This window comes from Ammodytes marinus (assembly GCF_949987685.1).
Source record: "Ammodytes marinus genome assembly, chromosome: 2".
NCBI classification, from domain to species: domain Eukaryota; kingdom Metazoa; phylum Chordata; class Actinopteri; order Uranoscopiformes; family Ammodytidae; genus Ammodytes; species Ammodytes marinus.
In genome coordinates, this window is record NC_137231.1 from 5564325 (window position 1) to 5589201 (window position 24877).

The 24877-nt window shown below is 41.7% G+C and overlaps 3 protein-coding genes across 3 annotated transcripts; all 3 read left to right on the forward strand.

Moving 5' to 3' along the window:
* Positions 1-6249: 6249 nt before the first annotated feature.
* adora2aa (adenosine A2a receptor a) lies at positions 6250-11138 on the forward strand. The gene is made up of 2 exons (XM_080041620.1): positions 6250-6776; positions 8950-11138. The coding sequence occupies exons 1-2, from the start codon at positions 6442-6444 to the stop codon at positions 9860-9862; spliced, it is 1248 nt and encodes a 415-aa protein (XP_079897746.1). The 5' UTR covers positions 6250-6441; the 3' UTR covers positions 9863-11138.
* Positions 11139-13930: 2792 nt separating this feature from the next.
* Positions 13931-17773, forward strand: c8h22orf15 (chromosome 8 C22orf15 homolog). The gene is made up of 5 exons (XM_080038245.1): positions 13931-14026; positions 15534-15620; positions 15794-15916; positions 16917-16991; positions 17512-17773. Exons 1-5 carry the CDS (start codon positions 14002-14004, stop codon positions 17643-17645), a joined length of 444 nt encoding a protein of 147 aa, XP_079894371.1. The 5' UTR covers positions 13931-14001; the 3' UTR covers positions 17646-17773.
* A 638-nt stretch (positions 17774-18411) lies between these two features.
* upb1 (ureidopropionase, beta) lies at positions 18412-24308 on the forward strand. Its single transcript, XM_080040207.1, has 10 exons — positions 18412-18578; positions 19838-20009; positions 20525-20612; positions 20704-20798; positions 21337-21495; positions 21868-22037; positions 22488-22569; positions 22698-22740; positions 23217-23371; positions 23781-24308. The coding sequence occupies exons 1-10, from the start codon at positions 18475-18477 to the stop codon at positions 23862-23864; spliced, it is 1152 nt and encodes a 383-aa protein (XP_079896333.1). The 5' UTR covers positions 18412-18474; the 3' UTR covers positions 23865-24308.
* The last annotated feature ends 569 nt before the right edge of the window (positions 24309-24877 follow it).

Genomic DNA, 24877 nt, shown 5'->3' on the forward strand with positions numbered 1-24877 from the left:
TGAGCCAGGAGTGGATTTAGTCATTTTGGGGCCGATCGACATCCATTATTCTCGCCCCTTTTCTAACTCATTCAGAAAGACCTTTGTATAACTTATTCTCTTCATGTGAGTTTGAAAAGATTGTTGATCAAACAGTATCAAAATACTGTTTACACTCAGTAATATAAACATTGCATACATTCAAATAAATAAACATTTATTAAACATGATGCCATTTGAGCGTATATATTTTTTTTTAAATACAAAATTAAAGAAAAATAATATATAAACAAACTATCTTAAACATAAGACCACTATGGTTTTTTTATTAACCTTTGTTTATACAGGTATATCCCATTGAGGCCGAAGACTCTTTTGCAAGGGAGACCTGTTTTCCTTTCCCACGTTACCATTCACACACACATTCATACACCGATAGCAGCAGCTAACTATCGACATTCACACGAGGCAAGGTGGGTGAAGTGTCTTGCCCGAGGACACAACGACTATGACACAGGTGGCAGGGCGGGGATCGAACCTCCAACCCTTTGATCATCAGCCGACCCGCTCTACCACCTGAGCCACAGTCGCCCCACTATGGTGTTTTTTTTATGGGCCCTTATGAGCTTTGGTCCCACGCGGTTGCATACCTTTAACTGTAAATCCGCCTCTGATTTGAACAGTAATTGTGACAGGGGGCCACTGACTATTGCAGAGAAAAAAATAATCTGGACAACCTGATTCACTTGCTCAGTTTTCAATAGAGATACAGCATCAGGTGTATTGTGTGTCATCAGCAGATTCACTTACATTCCGCCGGCAGTGAGTTTGAAGTGATCCGCCCATGGAGAGGAAACGGAGGCACAATAATACAGAGAATGTTTTATAAAGGAAGGGTGTGTGTGTGTGTGTGTGAGAGAGAGAGAGAGAGAGAGAGAGCGTCTCATCTATCTGAAGTCATTCTGTGAAGAAGCGGTTGTATCTCGCCTGATGTGAGTTGGAGGAATGGGAATTGGTCAGACTTTCAATGTGTTTTGATTCCCTGGACCTCATCAGCTTGAAGAACTGAAATTCATATTTGTCTCTCAAATCCCCACTTTTGGCACATAGCAACTTTTATGAAGCGCGCTTATATCACCTCATCAGAAAAGGCGCTATCCGAGATCAAAACTCGATATTTTTCATACGCTACTCGTTGGAAACCTCAATTCTGCCTGAAGAAAAAAAGGTGAGTCATTTTCATAATAGGTGGCCACTAGCCTATAATAATGAATACAAATCAATTAAACGTTTTTTTATTTTTATTTTGAATGTTCTGCAAGGTATTATTAGGCTTGGGTTGGACTGCACTTCAGGCATGTGATGTTAACATGTTGCAGGGTGACTTTGGGCTGTCTTTGTAACCTACGTAACGGGAACTAGTTGTGAGTGTGAAGCATTTGTGCTGAATGTGTGGGTGAGGAACGCGGTAAAGACAGTGATGTTCGGTACAAGGTGTCCTACTCTGGGGTGTTCGGTTTCCCATGCAGGAATCTACCTGCTGCTGATCAATGTGCACTTGCATTGTCTCTGTACCGTAGCCAACTGATGTGTGTGTGTGTGTGTGTGTGTGTGTGTGTGTGTGTGTGTGTGTGTGTGTGTGTGTGTGTGTGTGTGTGTCTGAGTCCATATACAGTCTCCTGCTAAGGAATTATGGGGTGTGTGACTAGCCTACTTTTACCACAGTGATAGCCTACATCTCGTCTTCCACCTGATGCATTCTGATTTTCTGGCACACTTCCAAACATATTTACAATTTTGTGCAAAAACAGACTTGCCATAAATTCAGTCATGTAAGTATAGGCTTTCTACTAGGCTTTGGCATGACAGGTGTGGTGCCTAAAAGTGATTTCCATTCAAATAAAAAGGTATTTCAGATCAGGTAAAATGGACTGGGTTGGCTCTAATCTGTCCGACATATTCTAACATATTTAAAATAATGCATATGCATAAGGATAATTGCAAAGGTTTATTTTCTTACAAGCCATCCATAAATCATGTCAATTACAGCCGTTTGCAAATCTAAGCAAGAAGATTCCTTAATCACGTTAATGTCAGGCCTGATCAGCTATAAACTGCAGACGTGATTAGGATTATTATGTGACATTTTATTCTTAAAAAGACATATCTTTGCTATCACAACAGATACATAGTTATGTATATGTGCATATTATGATTGATCCTGATCAAAGCAGCTGTATAACTGGACTGAAATCACTTTTTTTGCTACGACTCCTACCAAGGATGTCAACCTAATTGTTGGTTGGACTGGGGTGCAGAGACACTAGCCGAGACAGTACTGGATTCAAGGTTATTAACAAAGGGGAGGGAGCGGGCAGGCAGGCGGGCGGGCGGGCGGGCGGGCTGGCGGGCGGGCGGGCAGTCAGGCAGGCAGGCAGGCAGGCAGGCAGGCAGGCAGGCAGGCAGGCAGGCGGGATCCAAGAGTGTGAGCTGGTAAGGGCTGCTGGAGCTGGTGTCAATAGTCAGGCTGGGAGAATGTGTGAACAGAGTTTACAATCTGGCCAAGTCTGGAACGTTGAGGGAAAGGGAGAGGGACTAGGAGGCAGAGGGCATGACATCACATTGAATGTCCATCAGTGTGTACAGTGAAGCTGGGAGATCTGCTTTCTAACTGATTGGGGCAACATCCACTTACCTAACTGGACCAAACATTTAAATCATGTATCTGAATACAAACATACTTCTTACTTATAAATGTTTGAGTCAAATGGATGTCCTCAAGCTGCTAATATGAACCAAAGCCTGATCTTATAAGAAAGACCTCACATCCCCCCTTGTTTTCCAGTGTGGGTCCCTTGAGTTCCTGGGATGCGTTTTCATCATCCCCGTTTCATCACAGCTTGTTGTTGCAGGATGCAGTCTCTACTAGCATGGGAGAATCCCTGCCTTAAGTTTTTTTAGAGATTCATTATTTCCTTTGCCGTCCTCTGGGATCTTTTAGTTGTTGGACGCGGCACTGCTGCAGAAGACATTATAGACACAACAACACAAACTTCTTCTTCTCCGACAGGAAAATAAACTACTGATAACTATCGACGTTGAAATAACACGTGTTTGGTATTAATATAAAGGTCTCATCCAAAACCCTTAGGGAGAAAAACCTCTGAGACTTTGAGAGCAAAGACCTCGGTGTTCTAGCACAGCTGTTATCTCCACAAAACTCCACTCAACCCCCGAGAAGCATTCCCTCTGAGGGAGTTCAGCACTCAGCGTGGAAACAGCAGATATCAGTAACCCTGCCTTCCAATCCCCATACTTCCACACTATTTAGTATGCCAGAAAAAAGATTTAGGATGTCCCAATACATGCACGTCAATTGTAGTATGCTGAAAATACATAAATGCCCCACTAACTCCAATAGCATTTTGGAGTATTCGTCTTTATTTTAGACATTTCTTGACATATTAAAAATAAAATCTTCCTTATATGTTTTTTTCTCTCTCCTGTGGCCCTTAAACTCTTTTGTACTTTAGTATGTAGTGTAGTAAAGAAAAAGTATGTGATTTGGAATGCAGGGTGATTAAAGCCTTTCATGGCTGAAGGTTCACAGATACCAGGCAACCTCACACTATACGCTGGGATTAACTCATTGATAACATGCAAACTAGGGGGCGATTTATCAAATTTATCAAGCCACCTTTTACAAATGAACAAAACAAGCACTACGCGATCATAGATCAAAAACAGTCCAAGTCCAGGAGGTTTCGTAGGATATACTCAATGTTCCCTGATGGAGGGAACAGAGGTACAACACACGTCTGAGTAGAAAAGGCTTGGCATGGTCTCGGCGATGTTTGTCTGATGATGTATTGTGTGCAGATTTGGATAATTTCAAAGTGCTGAAGAGCTAATAGGAGCTCTGAGAGTGAACTACATCCCCGGAAAAAATTAAGAGACCAGTCTGAATTTTTCCTAAATCTTTATTTCTACATTACTTCCAATATTGTTATGGTGAATTTGGTAGACATGTTGTGAGTAGTTAATATTATAAAATCAAAATGTTCATTTTACTCAAACATATGCCTCTAAAGAGTAAAACAAGAGACACTGAACATTTGGAGTGGTCTCTTAATATCAATAAGTCAAAAGATGCTAGAGTATTGATTAGTTCAGCCTCTGAATACGGAAGCCCTAAAGGGACATGACTGTAGTTTTTTTCTGTAACGTTTCTGTTAGCCTATGTCTTGTGATCACGAGATATTTTTCTCGTGATCACGACACATACAAATATATATTTTTAAAATATATATATATATATATACAGGCATGTCCTTTTAGAGCTTCCGTACCTGAACACTTGGCTTCACTACTCTAAATATCTGTGACTAAATGAGAAAAAAAGCAAAGGTAAAAATGTGGAAAAGAAAAAACAACTAACCGGTTTCACCAGAAATGTGTGGGTGTGGTTTAATCACCTTTTGACTGACAGTGCTGGTGACACTAAAAAAGAACAAGTGTTGCTTCATTCTGATACTTGACATCCACCTGAGTCCTGCCCACTTGAAACAGTGTGAAGAGCTCAGATGAAATATCAACCAGGATCAACGAGTGTGTTCAGAGTCTAAGAGGATGATTCAGGACAGTTATAGGTCTGCATGTAGCAGTACACATGTAAATGAAATACATTTTTACTTAATTAGTTTGTTAATTAGTTTTTCACATAAATTCAATGTTGGCTCACCTAAACGAGTTCAGACTTTGGTGGATTTTATACCTTCTGCTGTACGTCCAGGTTGTTCCTTAGCAGTAGAAACCTGAAAACTGAAACATTTCTTGGGCCCTTCTTGGGATTTTCAGCCATGAATGCTGCCATTCTGAGGAATACAAAAAGAGTTTTGTGGCGCTTATATATATATAGGCTTAATCAACTTTGTGTTAACTCGATTGGTTATGGCTTGAATGTAGCCAACATTCAATTAAACTAAAGCTTTAATAAGTCTGACATTTTGGCAATCACACTGCTCGGACAAAATCACACACTCGTAGTATTTCATTGGACCATCTTTAGCTGTGATTATGGCACCTATTCGCCGTGGCATCGTTTTGATAAGCTTTTCTTTGGCACATAAGATTGCTGACCTGACCTGAATCAACCCCAGATCATACTGTACACTGCCCCCACAGGCCTATCACTCTGGAACAGGGTCAATCTGGACTCATCAGACCACACAACACTGTTTCCATTGCTCCAGAGTCCAATATGTATGCTCCCTAGCAACTTGAATCATTTTCTCCTGATAAACCCCACTGATAAATGGTTTTCTTAAGGCTACACAGCTGTTAAATCTCATTCCCTTTAGTTCTCTTCGCATTGTGCATTTTGCAATGCTCTTACGTTCACTATTTAACATATACTGTAGCTGTAAGTTCTCCTGTTGATTTCTTACGATTTGATTTAACCAAACGTTTAAGTGATCTCAGATCAAGTTCATTCAAGACTTTTTTACCAGCATTACTTCCATATTGATGACGGTTCACCACTATCCTCCAGGTTTTAATAATGTATTAGACTGTTCTTCGTTACATTTTAGTAGCTTCAGCTTCTCCTTAGTAGTTTTCTTTGCTTGATGCAGGCCAATAATTTGACCCTTCTGAAATAGAGAATTTTTTTTCCACTATCACAGCATACAGTATGTTTTCTCACATGGTTGTTTAAGTGATAAAGACGCTATTCACTTCATCAGTTAGGGTTGAATAACTTGTTGCCAACTGAAACATATTAATCACTGCAGTTTTTATCCGATGGAGGGCTCTTACGTGTTTGCCTGGTTTTTGTTGGACCAGGCAGTGTATACACATAACTGGTTTTATGGGATTATTAGTAAAAGTTACAAGTGCGGAAATAATGACTTATTTTTAGAACACACACCACAGCCTGTTTGACACATGCCCTGCAACACTTCTCGCCTGCTCCAGAACAGACAAGATGCGTGTTGAAATTCACTTCCTTCGTTGGTAAAAAAAAAAGACGTTTCCTCTTTTTTCACTTGTGCACCTCTTTATCTCCACAGCGACACACTGCTGGAGCGATGGGCGTTGCTGGCATCATCTCAGCCCCTCCACAAGTCCGTGGGAAAAAGCCGCTGAGGGGAAGGACCTGAAGAGGACAGAGGAGAGGAGAGTTTTCTCATCAGGGAAGAGAATGGAGGCCACTGTGTCCTGTGTGTGTGGGCTCCAATCTGAGGTCCAGTAAGCCCTTCTTTTCTCTCCGGCTGAGCAGGTGTGTGTGTGTGAGGGAGTCATCTGGTGCAGCCTTCTTCCTCTGTGGTGGAGGTCTGTGGAGGTGAGGAGGCCTGTTGTAGCTCAGCTGGCTCTGCAGGCTGCAGCGATGGTGGTTGAGGCGCTTGGTCCTGCCTCCTCTTCATCATCATCGTCCTCAGTGACCCCACAGCGTGTCTCACCATGGACTTCTCTGTGGCCGGCGTGCTCTACATGGTCCTGGAGCTGCTGATTGCTGTGTTCTCTGTGCTGGGCAACGTGCTGGTGTGCTGGGCCGTGTGCCTCAACAGCAACCTGCAGAGCATCACCAACTTCTTCGTGGTGTCGCTGGCGGTGGCGGACATCGCGGTGGGTGTCCTGGCCATCCCCTTCTCCATCGTCATCAGCACGGGCTTCTGCTCCAACTTCTACGGCTGCCTGTTCCTGGCCTGCTTCGTGCTGGTGCTGACGCAGAGCTCCATCTTCAGCCTGCTGGCCATCGCCGTCGACCGTCTCATCGCCATCAAGCTGCCGCTCAGGTCAGTGTGGCCCACAGCACGAAAACTCTTATTTTTTTTTTTTTTCCGATTTTTTTTATACTCTTAAAGATGGAGTCAGTGATTTTGAAGAATGTTGTCAGAATAACTTTTTTGTTAAAATCCAGTGGTTATACTCAGCCCTAGGCTCTGTAAACGGGCATGTTGCTAGCTATGGTGTGCCCCCTTTGGTTACATACCAGATGACAGAGCCGTTTTTTCAGTGCACTGCACACACAGTACGTACAGTTAGCGTATTGTGAGGAGATTTTGACAACAAGCGTTTTCCAGAATCGCTGACTCCACCTTTTAAGGTGAACTATGTGACTTTGGGTGTGTCAATGAAGGGAACATTTTCTTATATTCTCATAAACTTCATAAACAAACTTTCATCACAGGAAAATGGGATCTCTGGAACAATGTTTGTACAGTCCCATAATTGCCTCTATATTAGTGAGTTAAACCATGCAGAATTCTAGTGTTGTGGTGTAGATACTTCTTATGCAGTTGGAGGAGAAAAATAAGATGTCATGGTTAATACATCACTCATGAAGGCCTTATAGATCAGTTATACGCTGTTAATAAGACATACTTTCAGATTCCCCTGTTGAGAAAAAAAAATGTATTAATGGTTTACAAACAATTACGGCAGCATTATTAAGAAATAGAAAAGTTAAAAACCACCACAGGTTTTCATCTTAACCTGGCAACCCAAAAGTTGAAACGCCCTGAGTAGTGTCATTAATTATTGCCAACAGAAAGTATTAGTAAATTATCTAACCAAGAACAAGAATACTGGTTACATCTTATAAAGCATTTATAAATGATACTTTACCAAGTGGCTCCAAGATGTTCTGAAGCTTGGGAGTAAGTAAAAGCGCGAAAAGTGCATTATTTAATATTTTTTTAAACAGAAACGCATTAACTTCCTTGACGTCTTTTTATTTCTCTCTCTTTCCAGTGTCACATTAAAAACATATTTCATCTGTAAAAATGTGAGCCAGAAAGTCTTGGCTGATTATGCGTGTGTCCAAAAATGGTGTCTCCCAAGAGGACCGTGTCCCCCCCTGGAGCAATCGAAAGATTTGTTTTGCCCATAACTGATTAAACAGACTGTGCTATTCCCCCCCCCCCCCCTCCTGTCATTGTACTTTATTACTTTACTGTAAAAGCACACCAGCGCTCGTCAGGGCCATTTATGTTGAACGTTTATGTCCAACGTTGGCTAAGATTTAGCAATGGAATTAGCTTTGGGACGATAGACATTTACCCTGTCGCCTTAATGTGAGCGCTGATGCTGTAGCCCATCTGTGACCTCACAACATAGCCCACGTCAGAGCCACATCCAGCTTGGCCTTCCTCTTGTCATGACTCAAGCCGTTTTCACACAGCCTCCTTCCTCCTGCTGATGATACACTAAGGGTTTATCTGCCTTTTTTCTTTTTGCATCCCCAACAGTATGGCTTGTTTTCGCAGTGTTAACCTTTGCACTTCAACATTTCAAGAATGTGTTCGGAGAAAAAAAGAAAGAAGCCAAACATGTCAGCTGCTCTCCCACACTGTTCTACGGGAGATGCTCAAAATAGATTATTTTCCTTTGAGGAGCCCTGTGGAAGACTTTTGTTTACCCTGTCTCTTTTAGTTCCGTTCTTGTGGCTTCCACGGAACAATAAGCAAATTGTAAGTCATATGCTGTTGTATACAAAAGATGAATAGTTCCAGTGAACAGTCTTGTTGTATATACAGTAGCACGAGATAGATACAGAACAGACACTACGTTCCAAATCGCATACTCTTTCTTTTTTACTAAAGCCTACTACATACTGCAGCACATGTCTATAAAAAGTATGTACATAGTTTTCATGCAAAATGCAAATAATTTGGACATTAAATTTCGTCGTAACATTGCATCTTGAAATTGACCCCTTTGCTTATTTATCCGTCGCATTGCTGTTTTTTTTTATCTTTCTGTGATTTCACTTCTTCTGCGCAAAAGTACGGGCAAAAAAGCATACTGGTTTGCACACTGCAAAATAAATACGACCTGATGTAGTAGGGCATCATGGATTAGGACATCCTAAATATTTTTCTGCCATACTAAATTGCAGGGAAGAATGGGTATTGGAACGCAAGGAAGGGACTAACAAAGACTCTTGATCGTATCTCCCTTATCCAGGTACAACAGCTTGGTGACAGGCAAGCGGGCCCAAGGCATCATCGCCATCTGCTGGGTTCTATCCATCGCCATCGGCCTGACCCCCATGATGGGTTGGCACAAGCCCGTGTCCGACAAAGTGTCTGAGGACTGCCCGCCCGGCCTGATGCCCTGCCTGTTTGAGGAGGTGGTTGTCATGGAGTACATGGTCTACTTTAACTTCTTTGCGTGCGTGCTCATCCCCCTGCTGCTCATGCTGGCCATCTACCTGTGCATCTTCATGGCCGCGCGCCACCAGCTCAAACTGATGGAGGTGAAGGCGGTGCACGGGGAGAAGTCCCGCTCCACCCTGCAGAAGGAGGTCCAGGCGGCCAAGTCTCTGGCCATCATCGTGGGGCTGTTTGCCGTCTGCTGGCTGCCCCTGCACATCATCAACTGCTTCACCCTCTTCTGTCCCAAATGCGAACGCCCGCCTCTCTGGATCATGTACGTGGCCATCATCCTCTCCCACGGAAACTCTGTGGTCAACCCCTTCATCTACGCCTACCGCATCCGGGAGTTCAGACAAACCTTCCGTAGGATTATCAGGCGCCACATCCTGGGCCGGCAGCAGGAGGCGCGCTTTGACAGCGGCTGCAGCAGTAGCGCGCGTCACTCCACTCACACCAGCATCACAGACTCCATCAGGCTCACTGCAAAGAGCCTCAGCTTTGACCTGTTCACTGAACACAACAGCAGCAGCAGCGGAGGCAGTGAAAGCTCCTACCGCTGCCCCACCGACATCTCTCCCATAGGGGGCGGCCTGGTGGCAGTGGCCCACCCTCCTCTGACGGTGGTCATCGCCCACTGTCCTAAGATGGGACTTCACTGTTCACTGCAGGCCCACAGACAGACTGAGATCCCCATAGTTCAGCATCTACAGCAGCATGACTGAGCAGAAGTGTTGGAGGATAAAGACAATCGGAACCCGGGCTCTGGACGGGTTGCGTCAGTTCGTCTGTTCGTTAAGCGGGACAGAAAGAGTTGCCTTAGTAGTGAGTTGGTAAAGGTGTCCTGAAAGCCTGCGCAGGACAGGACAGGACAGGACAGGACAGGACAGGACAGGGTGTCAAAACACACTGGGAAAACAGAAAACAGGACAATGAAATTGAACTGAGATCGCCTTTATCACAAACTGTCTCTACTATTTAAACACGGTGCCTTTTTAATTTAAACCAGACTGCATTCAGCGATTCTGGAGAACCTGTTGTTATGATCGACTACTGTGTCTTTATACTTTCACAGCCAGATCAACACACAAGGACATAAGGACACAAAGTGACTCTCTTTGGTATTACAACATTTCCCCAAAACCCGTAGTGTGTTACATGTCGATTGAATTTGGGTATTTTTTATTAAAGGTGGAATCAACGATTCTGGAGAATGCTAATTGTCTAAATCACTTTCATCAGAATCATCGAATATCTCATCACGATCCGCTACCTGTCCGTACTGTGTAGGTACCTTTGTAACATAGAGACCATGGCTAACTGTTACCACCTGTCTTCATGTTAAGCTAAGCTAACTGGCTGCTGGAAAGTTATACTATTCTTGATCCAGTCTCTCTCACCACTCTTATCAGACAAACCAGGCAGCTTTTTTCAGCAAACAAAGCTCTGATAAAACCCTTTGTACACTTCCTGCTCACTGTGACAAAACGTTTGCCAGAATTGCTGACTCAACCTTCATAACACACATGACCAGAAGTGGTTTCAATCTACTGAGCGCCTGTAAGTTGCATAGACAGCGCAACCCAACCTAGTTTGCAAAGTTCACGCTCATTTTGCAGCATTCTTCACACCACTCAGATAATTCCTTTTTTCTCGCATTGTGAATCAGAGATTTACGTGTACTCCGGTATGAAACCAATGGGCTCCATTTGGCTCCCTTTAGGCCACTGCCGTCTCTAATCGGACAAAACAAAGACAAGTAGACTTTCTCCAGGGACAGATTGGTCCATGTTTGTGTGATTACCAATGTAATGTTCCCCAGTTTTAAAGGCTAACAGCCCCGAAGCTTGACAATGCTAAAATGTATTCTAACAGATTTGTGTTTGCTCAGTGTGACAATGTGACTTGACTGTGAGCTTATTTAAGTTGTGTTCATGCAGATGTTTGACCTCTGAGATAGTTTGATGAGTGATGGGATGCGGTTAAGAAGAGGACTGTCAATCATTTTTTTGTGTGTGTTTTCCCTCAATGAATATGCCCCGAGTCCAGTGCAGCTATTCGCCTTATGTGTCTCACGAGCAGGCAAGCACAAGGTACTGTCTTTAAATAAATCATTTGATATGCTCAAAGCAGTGTACTTACAGTTTTTTTGCATTCAGCAATCGCTAGAACATGTTCACCACTGTTCCAGTATCCAGTAGCTGTAGAGAAAACGGCCCCAGGCTTCTCATGGGACAGACTCGTGTTTCATATCAGATCTGGCAACCCTTATAGAACTGTGTCACAGATCTACTCAGCTCGTTCCAGGGAAAAATGGTTAGTTAGAGCAGTCAACTTATCTTGTTTGGAGGTCTTTAGTTTCCCAAGCTTTCTTCCCAATCCTCCAGTGAGTTCAGGTTACAGGGTGCAGGGCTCTCTTCTTCTTTCTGAACCCTTTCCCCCAGGGGCCTTTAGATGCTTTATTTAAAGACTGACCACAGATCAGCCTCCCTGGTCTTTGTGCTCTGTGTGGCAAGATCTTGTGCCTATTCAGCTGGGTCATGTCGAGGTTTTCATTCAAAGGATTATATAATGAGAAAACGGAATTTGATATTGTGAAGGAACCATAAATGTATGTTATGGTTTAGATTGTGTGACATTTCAGGAAAATTGCTTAAAGCTATATTGCGAAACATTTTACATTTGAGCCATTGCCAAATGAGTTGACACAAAAGTTGATGACGCCTATCACAGAACTCTCTCTCTGTATTTCTCAGTGCGACAGTCTTTACAAACTGATGTCGACCCCCGACACTGGAGCAGGAGCTCAGAAAAATCTCAAAAAAGTGACCAGGAAATGTTTCAGTTGTTGATTCTACTGCTAAGAACAAAACCTGGACGTACTGCCGAAGGTATAAAATCTACTATGCGTGATAACCAAAAGCTTACCTCATGTAGATATGCTGACAGTTCTGTTTTTTTTTTAGAAGTAACGCACCGTAGCTTTAGATTAAAATGCATCGAGGCCGAGTATTAGAGTTTTTTAAAGATTGATACCACGGACATTTGACTTAGCTTAGCATAAAGCTAGCCTGGCTTTGTTCAAAGGTAAAACATCGACAAGCACCTCTGAAGCTCACTTAATTAACATCACGTTCTCATCTGTTCAATTTGTAAAAACAAATACAACTGAATTTGTGGTTTTATGGAAGATTATGGGCCAGACTATTTCTTGACTGGTCAAACCTATAGACCAGGCCAACTCGTTCAACCTTTCTTTATGTTAAGCTAAGCTAACTGGCCGCTGGTAATACTATTTATGGTTCAGTCTCACTACTCCTATCAGACAAACCAGGCAGCTTTATTCAGCAGAAAAAGCTCTGATAAACCCTTTGTACACTTCCTGCTTAGCACCAAACAGCTGTCAGACAAAGTTTTTTGTTTTTTTTAACCTTTATTTATACAGGTAAATCCCATTGAGTCCGAAGACTCTTTTGCAAGGGAGACCTGTTCCCATTTACACGTTACCATTCACACACACATTCATACACCGATAGCAGGCTAACTATCGACATTCACACAAGGCAAGGTGGGTGAAGTGTCTTGCCCAAGGACACAACAACCATGACACAGGTGGCAGGGGCGGGGATCGAACCTCCAACCCTTTGATCATCGGCCGACCCGCTCTACCACCTGAGCCACAGTCGCCCTAGTTAGCAAAGTTCTAGTTGGTGAACACAGTGAAGCATTTCTTATCTAAAGAGACCCATATCTAGTTGAGGAGCTGGTGGAGACCAGCTAAAAGGGAAATGACTATTGAACTTACATTCAGGTCAGAAACAAGACCCCACATCCATGTCGTTCTGTGTCTGCTAGATCTGTAAGCTGATGTTTTCTATCAAGTCTGCCATAGGAACTCAAGAAGCTGATGGTATGTCAATGTAGCCTGGTGACACCAGCCTGATCTCAGGCTTTCTTCACATTTGTTTCTCTCCCACAGATCAGTCTGGACTGTTTCTAATCTCCCTGATTGGTTTTAAAATGTTTAAATCAATCTAGCCTCCAGTCTGACCGGCCCTCCCCACTTTCCGGCCGTCGTTGAAGTCATCATAGGTCGGCGAATCAGCTCGTGAGATATGGCTGATCTCAAGCGGCTAGATTGACAAATACACAGACCAATCAGAAGCTGCCTTCCACCATAAGGGACTAACGTTAGGTCAGAACGCGGATCCTGATTGGTCCGCACATTTTTTTGACCCACAGGGATTGGAGAAAGTCCAAAGTGATCTGCGGTAGAGAAAGGACTGTGAAGCTCACGTGAGATAAGGCTGGTGTCACTAGTCAATGGTCACCACACCAAGCTTTCCAAATTAACCTCCTTAGGAATGGAAAACAAAGCTTTTCTTTTAGTTTTCTTGGTTCTAATATGTGGCAAAACAGTAAACACTTTTTTTTTTCAGTCTGGCTTGCCATCACTTTCCAAAAGCTATAAAGTCCAGCGTGCCAGTCCGTCTGTGTGTGGAGACACCATGGATACAAGCAACAGCAGTCCCCTGTCCTCTTTTTAAAGGCTTCAGTTTGAAAAGGAGGTTGATGCAAAGAAGGTGTGTGTGTGTGTGTGTGTGTGTGTGTGTGTGTGTGTGTGTGTGTGTGTGTGTGTGTGTGTGTGTGTGTGTGTGTGCGGGTGCTTTTGTGTGTGTGTGTGTGTGTGTGTGTGTGTGTGTGTGTGTTTTTTTACCATCAAAAGTGCAGACCACAAAACTGATTTAACGGCCCCTATTGTTGCCCATGCAGTCCAGCTCCCTGGGCTCCTGGAATAAACAGTGTCTTTAAGCTCCTGGTAGTGGCAGCACTGGCCAGGCTCAACTCCAGTCAGGACCAGAACATGTTTGTCACTATCCTGTTTGGAGGTGAGTTAAGTTCCTTCATTTGATTGATTTCTCTACAGTAAGCTATTTGAACCGACAACGCTGTCGATGTAGAGAAGGACTTAGTGTGTGAATTTATTTTTATTTTTATTGGAGCTTATAGTGGAAAACCTTGAAATATATGCTCTATATATGGTTGTAAATGCTTGATTTACTTTGGCAATCAACATTTAGTTAGAAGCTGACCTGGTTTAATATCTAATTCAAAACATCTTATTCAAACATGGAGTCTATTTGTAGGAAAGCTATTTGTCAAAATCAGTGAATATTTTCTCACGATCTGCAATCTGTCTGTAGGCTACTGTGTGTGCTCTGGAAAACAAATCCAGTTTTTATAAACAGCTTAGACTCTGTAAACGGGCATGTTTCTAGCTACTGTGGGCACCCTTTGTTAACACATACCCTTAGTTGTCATGCCCGTTTGCTAGGCTGTTTCAGAGCACCATATTTCTTTTCAGTGCACCTAGTATACGAACACCAGATCGTGAGGAGATAGGGGAGAACGGGGTAAGTTGGCACACTTTTTACTCTACTGAGAATTGCTCATCACCTAAAAATCTTTCGATAGTCATTCCTACATTACATTGAAGCTTAAAGTGTTGGCTTGAAATGTGTACCCCTCACTTTTTCTATCTTATTGTAATAAAGAAGAAATTAATCATCAAAGACACCCATGGGGTTGTTTGTCAAAATGTTATCTTAATGGGAATAATCTTGAAAAGAAGGAAAGAAAGTAGAACTAAATTTGAAAATGCAATTGCATTGTCAAGTTGACAAATAGGCCTATATAACTTTATGTAGCCTTGGCAGCTAGTCTAGTTTGGGATGCACTGGGTTGTTTTGATTTTGTTGCCCTTTTTTCCTTTGCATGCTAGCTGCCTTTTCCTGCTCTATTCTTTCCTTCTCTGGGGTGTCAGTGAGGATACAGCTTGACAATTTATTTCGTTATTGGGTTCCTTTTCTGGCTGTAGCCTTTGGATAACTTGTGACAACCAACCCCACCAAAAATGTGACGACCAACCCCAACTTGAATTTTTTGCTAGCATCAAGGCCAACAACCATCTGACAATGGTTGCTAACCACAATCTAAACTATAGTTTACCCTTCATTCTTTTTATGGGTAACAAGTGTTTTGTTATAAACCCATTCTGTAAAAGCCTAGAAGAAAAATACTGAGGAGCTAAATATTTTCAATTTGACATTAAAAACACAAACAGTCCTCTCACCTCAAATTCAGCAGTCTAACTCCAAGGAAGACTATGTAGGTGACCTCTTATCCCAATTCTGGATATTTACATACCAAAATTTCACAGACAGCGCCTTCTGGTTCTGAGATATAACGATTGTGACAACCAACCCGTGTGACAAATTACCCCGTTCTCCCCTACTCACTGATTTTGACGTAAAAAAAAGTGATGTTGACAACAAGTGATCCCCAGAATCACTGACTCCACCTTTATACAACATTACAAGATCTTTTTCTTGACAGACAGCTGGATGGAAATGTTCAATCTCAACTGTAAGCTGATAAACTTCCTCCACCACTTAAAGGAGAAGTGCGGACTGGACTACAGAGGTACGCGTACTGTTAAGGCCATTGCTGCTTCTCAGCATTCAGATTCCTTTATTCCCTATTGGGACCCATAGAGTGTAATGGAAACACAATGAATACGTTCATCTTTTTATCATATCTTTTCTAAGTACAAACATATTGAACGTTAAGACAACTTCCCCCCCTTGTCCCTGTAGAGTGTGTGGACCTGATGGACAGCAGTGGTACAGTGGTGGGTCTGGACAGCAGGCAATACAGTTTGGCTCTGGCCAGCAGTGTGCTGGTGGAGAGACAGTTCTACGTGCTCCTTAGAGTGTGCCGTGAGTACAGCTAGCTTTCTATGCAAGAGAAAGCTAGATTTCTAAACACATCTATAGCTTTCTAAACATATGGGTAACAACCCCTGGCTAGAATAGTCCCATTCCAAGTTTAGATGTACTGTTGTAGACTGTTTGCAAAAAGATTTATAACAAGTTCCATCTATTAAAACTGCATAGGCGGAATAGGGTGATTTTTACTGGGGTCTATTTGACCTCGACACATTTGTATTTTTAAATAGCACAACTTAATAGGGAATCAGAAAACATTTATATGAAGCCATTGGGGGAAATTTATTGACAAGTAAAGATGAATTGGAAAGATACACTAAAGCTCCTGTGAGATATGACCAAAAGTTTACCTCCAGGGTGAAAATAACCCCAGTGGATAGGATGAGGGTTAAGATGAGCCGCAGGTGAACAGGGTAACATTTATAATTTATAGATATCATCATGAAACTTTGCCAGTTGATTACTCACATTAAAACAATAATTTTTTGTATATTTTTTTTCAGAAATCTTTGAATAGAAATGCAAATTATGTGTACATGTGAGGCCTACGTTTTTACAGAATATATTTTGAATACAGCCTTTTTTTCAGTTTATTTATCTAATGCATACAAACGTGATATTGGCTGTAATCCCAAAACAAAATACATGATTCAGGGATACATTTTTTACAAACACAAAGTGACCAGGGGGCTGGGGCTTTCTTATAAATATATTATTACCTTAATCCTAAGTAAAATGAAGGTGTTTATGGAGTGTTTCTTCAGACTAAATATGTATGATATAATAAATGGTTTTCTAAAATAAATAACATTTGGAGTATAGGGGTATAGTAGGCCTATTCTAAACTCTGTTGTACTCATGAAGGTAGTTAGTCTTCTACAGTAACCCAAAGTAAGTTTCCTTCATTTTTCCAGGACTTTTCCTGACATACTTTGACAAACAGCTGTTTTAATCCAAACTGAAGTATATGACTGTGCTGCTTCCCCTCCAGGAGACCATGAGACTGGAGGTCGCAAATATGTGTCTCTGCTTAACAACTTCAGCCAGAGTCATCCAGAGTTAACAGGTAACACAAAGCATCTGCAGAAAAGAGCTCATTTAACACTAACACTTTAAAAAAAAAGCCAATTCATCTGTTACAAATGTTCTGCTAAATAGAGTTCAGAAAAAAAGGTATACCCTTTGAGAAATGTTTCCTTGCATAAAAGTACTAGATGAATAGCAATAAATGATAAAAGTAGGCTTTCTGATATAACAATGCTGTAAAGTGTACTTATAATCGCCTAAATAAGGGAAACAATTTATTTGAAGCTCCAATTTATAACTCAGGGACCCCCACTATGGTTTTCAAATCCTCCTGTTTTCTAGATCTGGAGGCTGGCTTAAAAAACATTGTTGGCCTATACATTTATACTTGTGTTATTTCTATCTGAAAACAGTGTCCCAAAGACTTTTTAAAACAAATTTTTCCCCATGATCATCAGGGCAGAGTCAAATGAAAGGGAGCGTTTTGACGTGGCTCTCTGAGGCCTCCTGCTGGTCAAAGCAGTGTTTTACAATTCTCAATCCCACTCCTCTGTTTGTAGAGCTGCTGAGGAAACTGTCCAACCCCGATGGAGATGGAGAGCGAGAGAGAAAGACCAACGGAGGACGCACACAGAGGAGCAGACCCAGGAACAAGAACCTCCCTGCTAACAACAAGAAACAACTAACGAAATAGTTTCAGTACAAGGCATGACAGAGTTTAGAGTATTTTCCATATTCTTTAGAAAAACCATAAACTGTGATGTGACATATTTTACACATTAGCCTAATATAGATAAACTATATCTTGTATGAGGAGTTTGAGACCATATTAAATCAGATTAATGTGTGGATGCTATACATAGAGCAAGTCTCATGTCTCATTTTGTTCATTTAAGAATAAAGATAGTTCGTAATCATTCACATAGGCCTACTCTATTGAAGTAAAACTACAAGGATAACAATGCACACATATTTTTGTACAAGTTAAAGCTAAAGTGTGCAACTTCTGGTGCCCCGGTGAAGAGTTAATGAAGAGTAATTACAACAACAATGTTGGTGGGCTACTTCCCTTACAATGCTCCTGTTTTCGAGCGTTTTTGCATTATTAACCTGAATTAATCAGTCCGTATCATAAATAATCTGGCATCATAGAAACAATGTTAAATATATCTATGAAAATGACCTATCAAAGCCTAAACACATGATCCTTATTCAGCCTCAGGTATAAACAGTTAGTAACTACCCTAAACGCTACTGAGTCCTTTGATCAATTGTAGGCTCAATTATGCTATTTGTAAAAGAATTAAAAAAAAATAAAAAAAGTGTGACAGTCCATGGATGAAGGGAGAAATGGGTCCCGCACCCAGACATAGGGGCCCAGAGTTTTGTGATACGGCCCTGTGATTGCGTAACGTATGTAGCGGATAGGCTATAAAAGACGCACAGTCCGTCACCAGCAGACACTGAAAGCTGCGGTGAACTTGCATCAAACTCTCCCGCCCCCCCAAAAAAACATCGCAGAAATGTCCTCGTGTGAGTTTGAATCCCTGGAGAAGTCTCTGGAGGCCCATCTGCCGGAAGCCGAGCTGGCGGAGGTCAAACGCATCTTATTCGGCAAGGAAACGGGGTGAGTTGTCGCGAGATGAACTTTGTTAAACTGCAGAGGCGAAGCGGCCCTTATAAATCACAGCATTTTGTTTTTCCACCCTTTCCATGCATTTTCTGTTCGAACCGGTCCCTGGTAAATTATTGCTCTACTCAGTGGACTTTGGCCGGTCTTGTCAGGGCTGCAGTGTAGATAAAAGCCCCCAACCAAAGAAGGGTATTGGTAAAGTAGTCTAGTGTACGTTAGCAATGGCAATGCAAGAAACAACAATGCAGAAAAAGTATGCAGTCCAACTTTCATATCATTTACAGACAAAGGAGAATAATGGGCTTCCTAAAAACTATAGAGCAGCAACTTAACATTTATTTTCATTATCCCTTATTCGTTTGGTCAATTCAGTATCAGAAAGTAGTGAGATATGCCTATTTTAATATCCCTGAGCGCAAGGCAAACTATTGTAATAGTTTCTGGTTCTGTCCAAAACCCAAAGATTTTCCCGTTTAATAACTCAGATGACAAAGAAAAGCACATTTTATAATCTACACGTTTGGGAAGTGAAAGCTTATCACTTTTCTTAAAAAAAAAAGTGTCAACAATTAATCGATTATCAAGAGAACATCTCTGTTGATGGACTAAACTATAAATGTGATAATGTATTTGGCTCTAAATAAGACTCTCAGACACTGAAGAGAATTACATAGCAAAAGTTAACCAAGGGTGCAAAGGTTTAACTCTCTCCTCTCTGTTGACTCAAAGTCCTGGGAGAACATTTGAATATGTCCTGTCTTTAGCCTGGTGAGACCAGTCTGAACTCTCACTAGCTTCACATTCCTTTCTCTCCCGCAGATCAGTCTGACCTTTCTCCAATCTCTGTGGGTAGGAGCCTGGCCCTGTCTGTTAGTGGGAGGCAGCCCCTGATTGGTTCATGTAGTCATCAATCTAGCCTCCAGTCAGCCCGGACCCTCCCCACTCTCTGTCCCTTAGAGAAAGGCAGCCCAAAGTCGTCGGGGTTAAGCTTGTGAGATATGGCTGGTCTCATGCGGCTAGATTAACCACTACACAAACCAATCAGAAACTGCCTTCCACTATAAGGAATCAAAGTTAGGTCCTGAACGAGGGCTCTGAAGGGCATTTTTTGACCAGACTCCTCCCCACAGAGATTGGAGAAAGTCCAGACTGATTTGTGGGAGAGAAACCCATGTGAAGCCCTGGTGATATCAGGCTGGATATCACCAGGCTAGATGCAGTCGTTTTGGGTGAGCAGTCTTTCTGGGTTACAGGAAGTTGGAGCTCCCAGAGACAGCTGTGCATACTGCCTCAGAGCGGGAGTTTGAGCTGAAGGGCTTCAGGTTTGAGGCTTTGGAGGAGCAGCTGAGGCCGTCCAGAAGGCTCCGTGTGGGACTCATCCAGCACCGCATTGTACTGCCCACCGATGCCCCCATCCTGGACCAGGTCTGGACTCACACTAAGTCGCTTTATTTAGCAGCAATACGTAGAGGTTGGGCGGTATAACAGTATATAACATGCAACGGTAGAAATGTGTCTACCAGTAAAGATTTGTCAAAACCGTTGATACTGCAAGGGAAAGAAAACAAGTAACCTCTTCTGCCACTAAAGCAGCAGCCTACTATTAAAGCCATAAACAAAAATCAAGTCTTTTTTTCCTTTTGATGTACTGTAAAATACAAATTTGTGTTCCACACAAACAAAGGAAATAATCAAATGTAATGGAAGTACAGTATGGTTATTTAAAGCCATTCATTGAATTTACAGTAAAAATACTATATGGTAATATATACTGTGACCATGATATAAAATGACTTGTACCATGATAAAGGATTTTGAGCATACCACTCCACATGCACAGTGTTCAGTCAGACAGATGCACATGTGACTGATTGAATTTCTTCTAGAAAGTCTTCAGGTAAAAGTCACTGGTGTTAACTCTCTGTTGGTACCCCTCACAGATCAATGCCATGCACAGCCGGGTTGGTGAGATGGTGGAAGTGGCGGCCATGTGCGGTGTGAATATCATATGCCTTCAGGAGACCTGGAGTGAGTGATTGAGTGAGTCAGAGGTTATACTGTATGTTACACACCAGCCACTGACATAGACCCTAAACCTGTCCTCCTCTGCTCCCCACAGCCATGCCCTTTGCTTTCTGCACCAGAGAGAAGCATCCATGGACGGAGTTTGCAGAGTCTGCTGAAGAAGGATACACCACACGCTTCTGCCAAGAGGTGAGATGTTAGAGTTAGTCTGCAGGCCGCAGTGCAGAGACGTGCTTTAATGAAGGGCACAAGCCTACATTTTGATTCATTGGGATGGAAAACAAGAGTTAACAGCGCCAAAGCAATTGAGCAATATACAGAAAATAAATCTACAAACAGTAAAACAAAATAAATGAATTCTAATTACGTTGTACAAGACATTTTTAATGAACATGTTCTATTAAAAATATTTAAAATTGCAATAGCAAATGTACTGCTATAAACGAAAAATAGCATGGCTTTTTTATGGGATGTATTGGTTGATGTGTGTGTACGTGCCCTCACAATAAAAAAAATTAAAAAAACATTAAATAAATGTACAAACACAGAAGAATATAACATTTGCCATTACAAATATGTACAAATATAATTGCAAAATCTTTTTTTCGGGGACGTGTTTGTTGTTTCTGTGTGAGCGATAAATGAATTAAAAAATGCACATTAACAGATGAATTTAACACATTTCATTTTTCTTTCTTCTAACAACACTGTCATTCTGTGTCGTCAGCTGGCCAAGAAATACAACATGGTGATCATCTCTCCCATTCTGGAGCGAGAGGAGCTGCATGACACCCTGTGGAACACGGCCGTGGTCATCTCCAACTCTGGAGCCGTGCTGGGGAAGAGCCGGAAGAACCACATCCCAAGGGTCGGAGACTTTAATGAGGTTAGCGTCTGTTTTTATACACATTTTTAATGTTTTTCATTTCTTTTTGTAGCTTTATTATCTTTTCTTTTGTTATATTTGTAATTCTGATGTGTTTTTTTTTATCATAAAGTTGTTTATTCTTGTTATTATTATTTGTCTATTTTATTTTTGTTTGTGACATAATGTCAAACAAGTGACTGTCTGTTGTCTATATTTTATGTTTCGGACCCCAGGAAGACTAGCTCTCAATCCGATGTGTTTTGCTAATGGGGATCCTAATAAATCAAATCAAATCAAATTATATGATCTGTTGCACCAGGTTAAAATTTCTCACAATATAAACTCACAATATTCACTACGTTTTAAAAAGAAAACTGTTTTTACATTCAGTCAACATATTATATGGAAGGCGACACTGGCCATACAGTGTTCCAGACCCAGTTTGGGAAGATAGCTGTGAACATCTGCTATGGCCGCCACCACCCTCTCAACTGGTACATGTACAGTATGAATGGAGCTGAGATCATCTTCAACCCCTCGGCTACTGTCGGAGCTCTCAGGTGAGGGACAGAAGAGCCAATGCCGATTCTGCCATTTCATTATCAAAAGGTGGAGTCAGTGATTCTGGAGAACGCTCGTTGTCAAAATCACTTTTTGGTCAAAATCAGTGAATATCCCCTTATGATCCGCTATCTGTGCATACTGTTAAAACTGTGTGTGCGCTGAAAAAAATAACATCCAGTGTTAATACTCAACCTAGGCTCTGTAAATGGGATTTTTTTTTATCATTGCACACACAGTATGGACAGGTAGCCTACCGGATCGTCAGGAGATATTCACTGACTTTGACAAAAGTTATTTTGAGAACAAGTGCTCTCCAGAATTGCTGGCTCCACCTTTAACAAACGTTAGAGGGCAAGCACTATCTTCTATGTCCTTCCTATGCTCTCATACTAATTACCAGACCTACTGCTGCTGTGCTAGTTATGATTTTTACCTCTTCTCTACAGTGAGCCCATGTGGCCTATAGAGGCCAGGAATGCCGCCATAGCTAACCACTGTTTCACCTGTGCCATCAACCGTGTTGGTTCGGTAAGTCAGTCTCTATAACCTTTGTCATACACGCAGGCCTGACACGTGACTGCCTATGAAAGCAGGTGCAGGACCACTGCCATCGTTTTCAGCATGTGTGTTAATGTACATTCTTGCGTGTCACACAGGAACACTTCAAAAGTGAATTCACATCTGGTGATGGCAAAAAAGGTAAGAGTTTTTATTTATATATTTTTATTTTATTTTTTTTTTATTTTTTACTTCCCAGTCTCGAGAAAGGTACACTTAACATGTGTTGACTTGAATGGTGAAACCGAGTGCAGCTGAATCCAACATTGTTATTAGAAAGATTACCTGAATGTTACTCTGCACAGAAATGCATAATCCTGTAACCATGTACGAGCATCACAACAAACTGGACTTATTACACTAAAAACCAAATAAATGAACTAAGGAAAGAATTAAATGGTAAAATAAACTGCAAAATAAACTAGATAATTAAATAAAGAATGAAAAAAACTTAGACCATTAGTATATCTTGACTTTAACACAAATAAGGAATACATGTGTAGTGTTTTGACCAGTTTGATCAATTTGGTGCTACATGCAGTTAGTAGCTGTCAATTTGCCGACTGGGTGCATGACTTCAGTAGCCATTACAGTAATGGCTCCTGCCTCTCTCACAGCCCACCATGAGTTTGGACACTTCTATGGATCCAGCTATGTGGCTGCTCCAGACGGCAGCCGCACCCCGGGCCTCTCTAGGACCAGGGACGGGCTTCTGGTGGTGGACATGGATCTCAACCTCAACAGACAGATCAGTGACAAGTGGAGTTTTAAGGTAAATATGAGTGGAGCAGCCTCCCTGTGTGTAGCTACGTAAAGAGAGGTTGTGTTCGTGTGGTTAAAAGGTGTAGTCTGCATTCAAAATCAGTGAACATATAACCTCAGGATCTTTTACATGTTTGTAGTGTGCGCTGAAAGATATTAGATGTTAATGCACAGCCTAGGCTCTGTAAAGGGTATGTACACAAGGAGGGGGGGGGGGGGGGGCACTGTAGCTAACAGCATAGAGCCTAGACTGTGAATTAGCACTGGATTTAATTTCAGCCGGCGCACACACAATACATACAGGTAGTGGATTATGAGGAGATATTCACTGATTTGACCAAAAAGTGATTTTGACAAACAAGATTTCTCCTCAGAATTGCTGACTTCCCCCTTTAATCTCCCTGTGTCTTTCTCTGCAGATGACTGGGCGGTATGCTGAGTATGCAGAGGAACTTACCAAGGCTGTCAGACATGACTTCAAACCCAACGTAGTGAAGGAGTAGATGATTCTCCTAATGTGGTCCATTCATTTCACTTCTTCCCATTTTCATTTGACATTCTGTTTATTCGTCAATCTGTCACTTCAAGTACATTTAAAGCCAAACCAGGGCCCTGGTTCTCTATATGTGGATTAAATACTTTACCTGTAAGTGGATTTGTTCTGTGAAGTGGCCATTGTAGCCACCAGGGACACACAACATGGGATCATGCTAAAGGCTAAAGCCACATTGTGACAGCAGCACAATACTGTAGAAGGAGTGACACGACTCTTTTATTTCAGTTACACAGAAACATCTGTCCTTTGTCTGCTAACATTAACAGCTGTTCGCTAGAGGTTGAACTAGTCTGGTCAAGCAGCCGAGTGTATCAAAATGAGCTTTTGGTTTGTGATTCTTTGATTATGAATTACATTTTTTATTTCCTCAAGGAAATGCCTACATTATGAATTTTCCTTGGCAAGATAAATTGTACAAATTGTTGTAAGACCAATTAAAATACATTTCCTTTAAACCTGCAGTGTGTAGAATTTTGGGTTTTATTTCCTAGCACATTTTGTAGAAAGTAATTATAATATCCATAAGTACATTTAATTTAGTGCATAATAGCTGAAAAACATTTTTAGAATTATTATTTTTTCCCTTAGAAAGGGTCTCATATATGTCCATATTTCTGCATATCTTGGACCAAGGCCTAGTGGCCGCCTTGTTGAAAGCGTCATGGTTGGAATGTCATCAGGTGCATTGTTTAGAAATTAGAATTGTCCTTGTCCTTGAAGGCCACTGTAGCTTCTGTTATTATTCAAAAGGGGTGGGGTTACCCAGGGAGCGTTGCATTCTAGAACTTTGTAGAACTTTCTTGATGATGTCATATTACACACTGCACCTTTAACACTTTAATAGAGTTGTTAGTTCGAGTGTTGCTTAAACCTGCAGTGTGTAGAATTTTGGGTTTTATTTCCTAGCAGATTTTGTAGAAAGTAATTATAATATCCATAAGTACATTTAATTTAGTGCAT

Excerpts from the sequence above, each read along its gene's own strand:
- adora2aa (XM_080041620.1), top strand. The coding sequence starts at position 6,442 with ATGGACTTCTCTGTGGCCGGCGTGCTCTACATGGTCCTGGAGCTGCTG. Across the intron at positions 6,777-8,949 it reads GCCATCAAGCTGCCGCTCAG|GTACAACAGCTTGGTGACAG; the intron begins GTCAGTGTGGCC and ends TCCCTTATCCAG.
- c8h22orf15 (XM_080038245.1), top strand. The coding sequence starts at position 14,002 with ATGTTTGTCACTATCCTGTTTGGAG. Across the intron at positions 15,621-15,793 it reads GTGCGGACTGGACTACAGAG|AGTGTGTGGACCTGATGGAC; the intron begins GTACGCGTACTG and ends TTGTCCCTGTAG. Across the intron at positions 16,992-17,511 it reads GAGTCATCCAGAGTTAACAG|AGCTGCTGAGGAAACTGTCC; the intron begins GTAACACAAAGC and ends CTCTGTTTGTAG.
- upb1 (XM_080040207.1), top strand. The coding sequence starts at position 18,475 with ATGTCCTCGTGTGAGTTTGAATCCCTGGAGAAGTCTCTGGAGGCCCAT. Across the intron at positions 21,496-21,867 it reads GGGTCGGAGACTTTAATGAG|TCAACATATTATATGGAAGG; the intron begins GTTAGCGTCTGT and ends TTTTACATTCAG. Across the intron at positions 23,372-23,780 it reads GTGACAAGTGGAGTTTTAAG|ATGACTGGGCGGTATGCTGA; the intron begins GTAAATATGAGT and ends CTTTCTCTGCAG.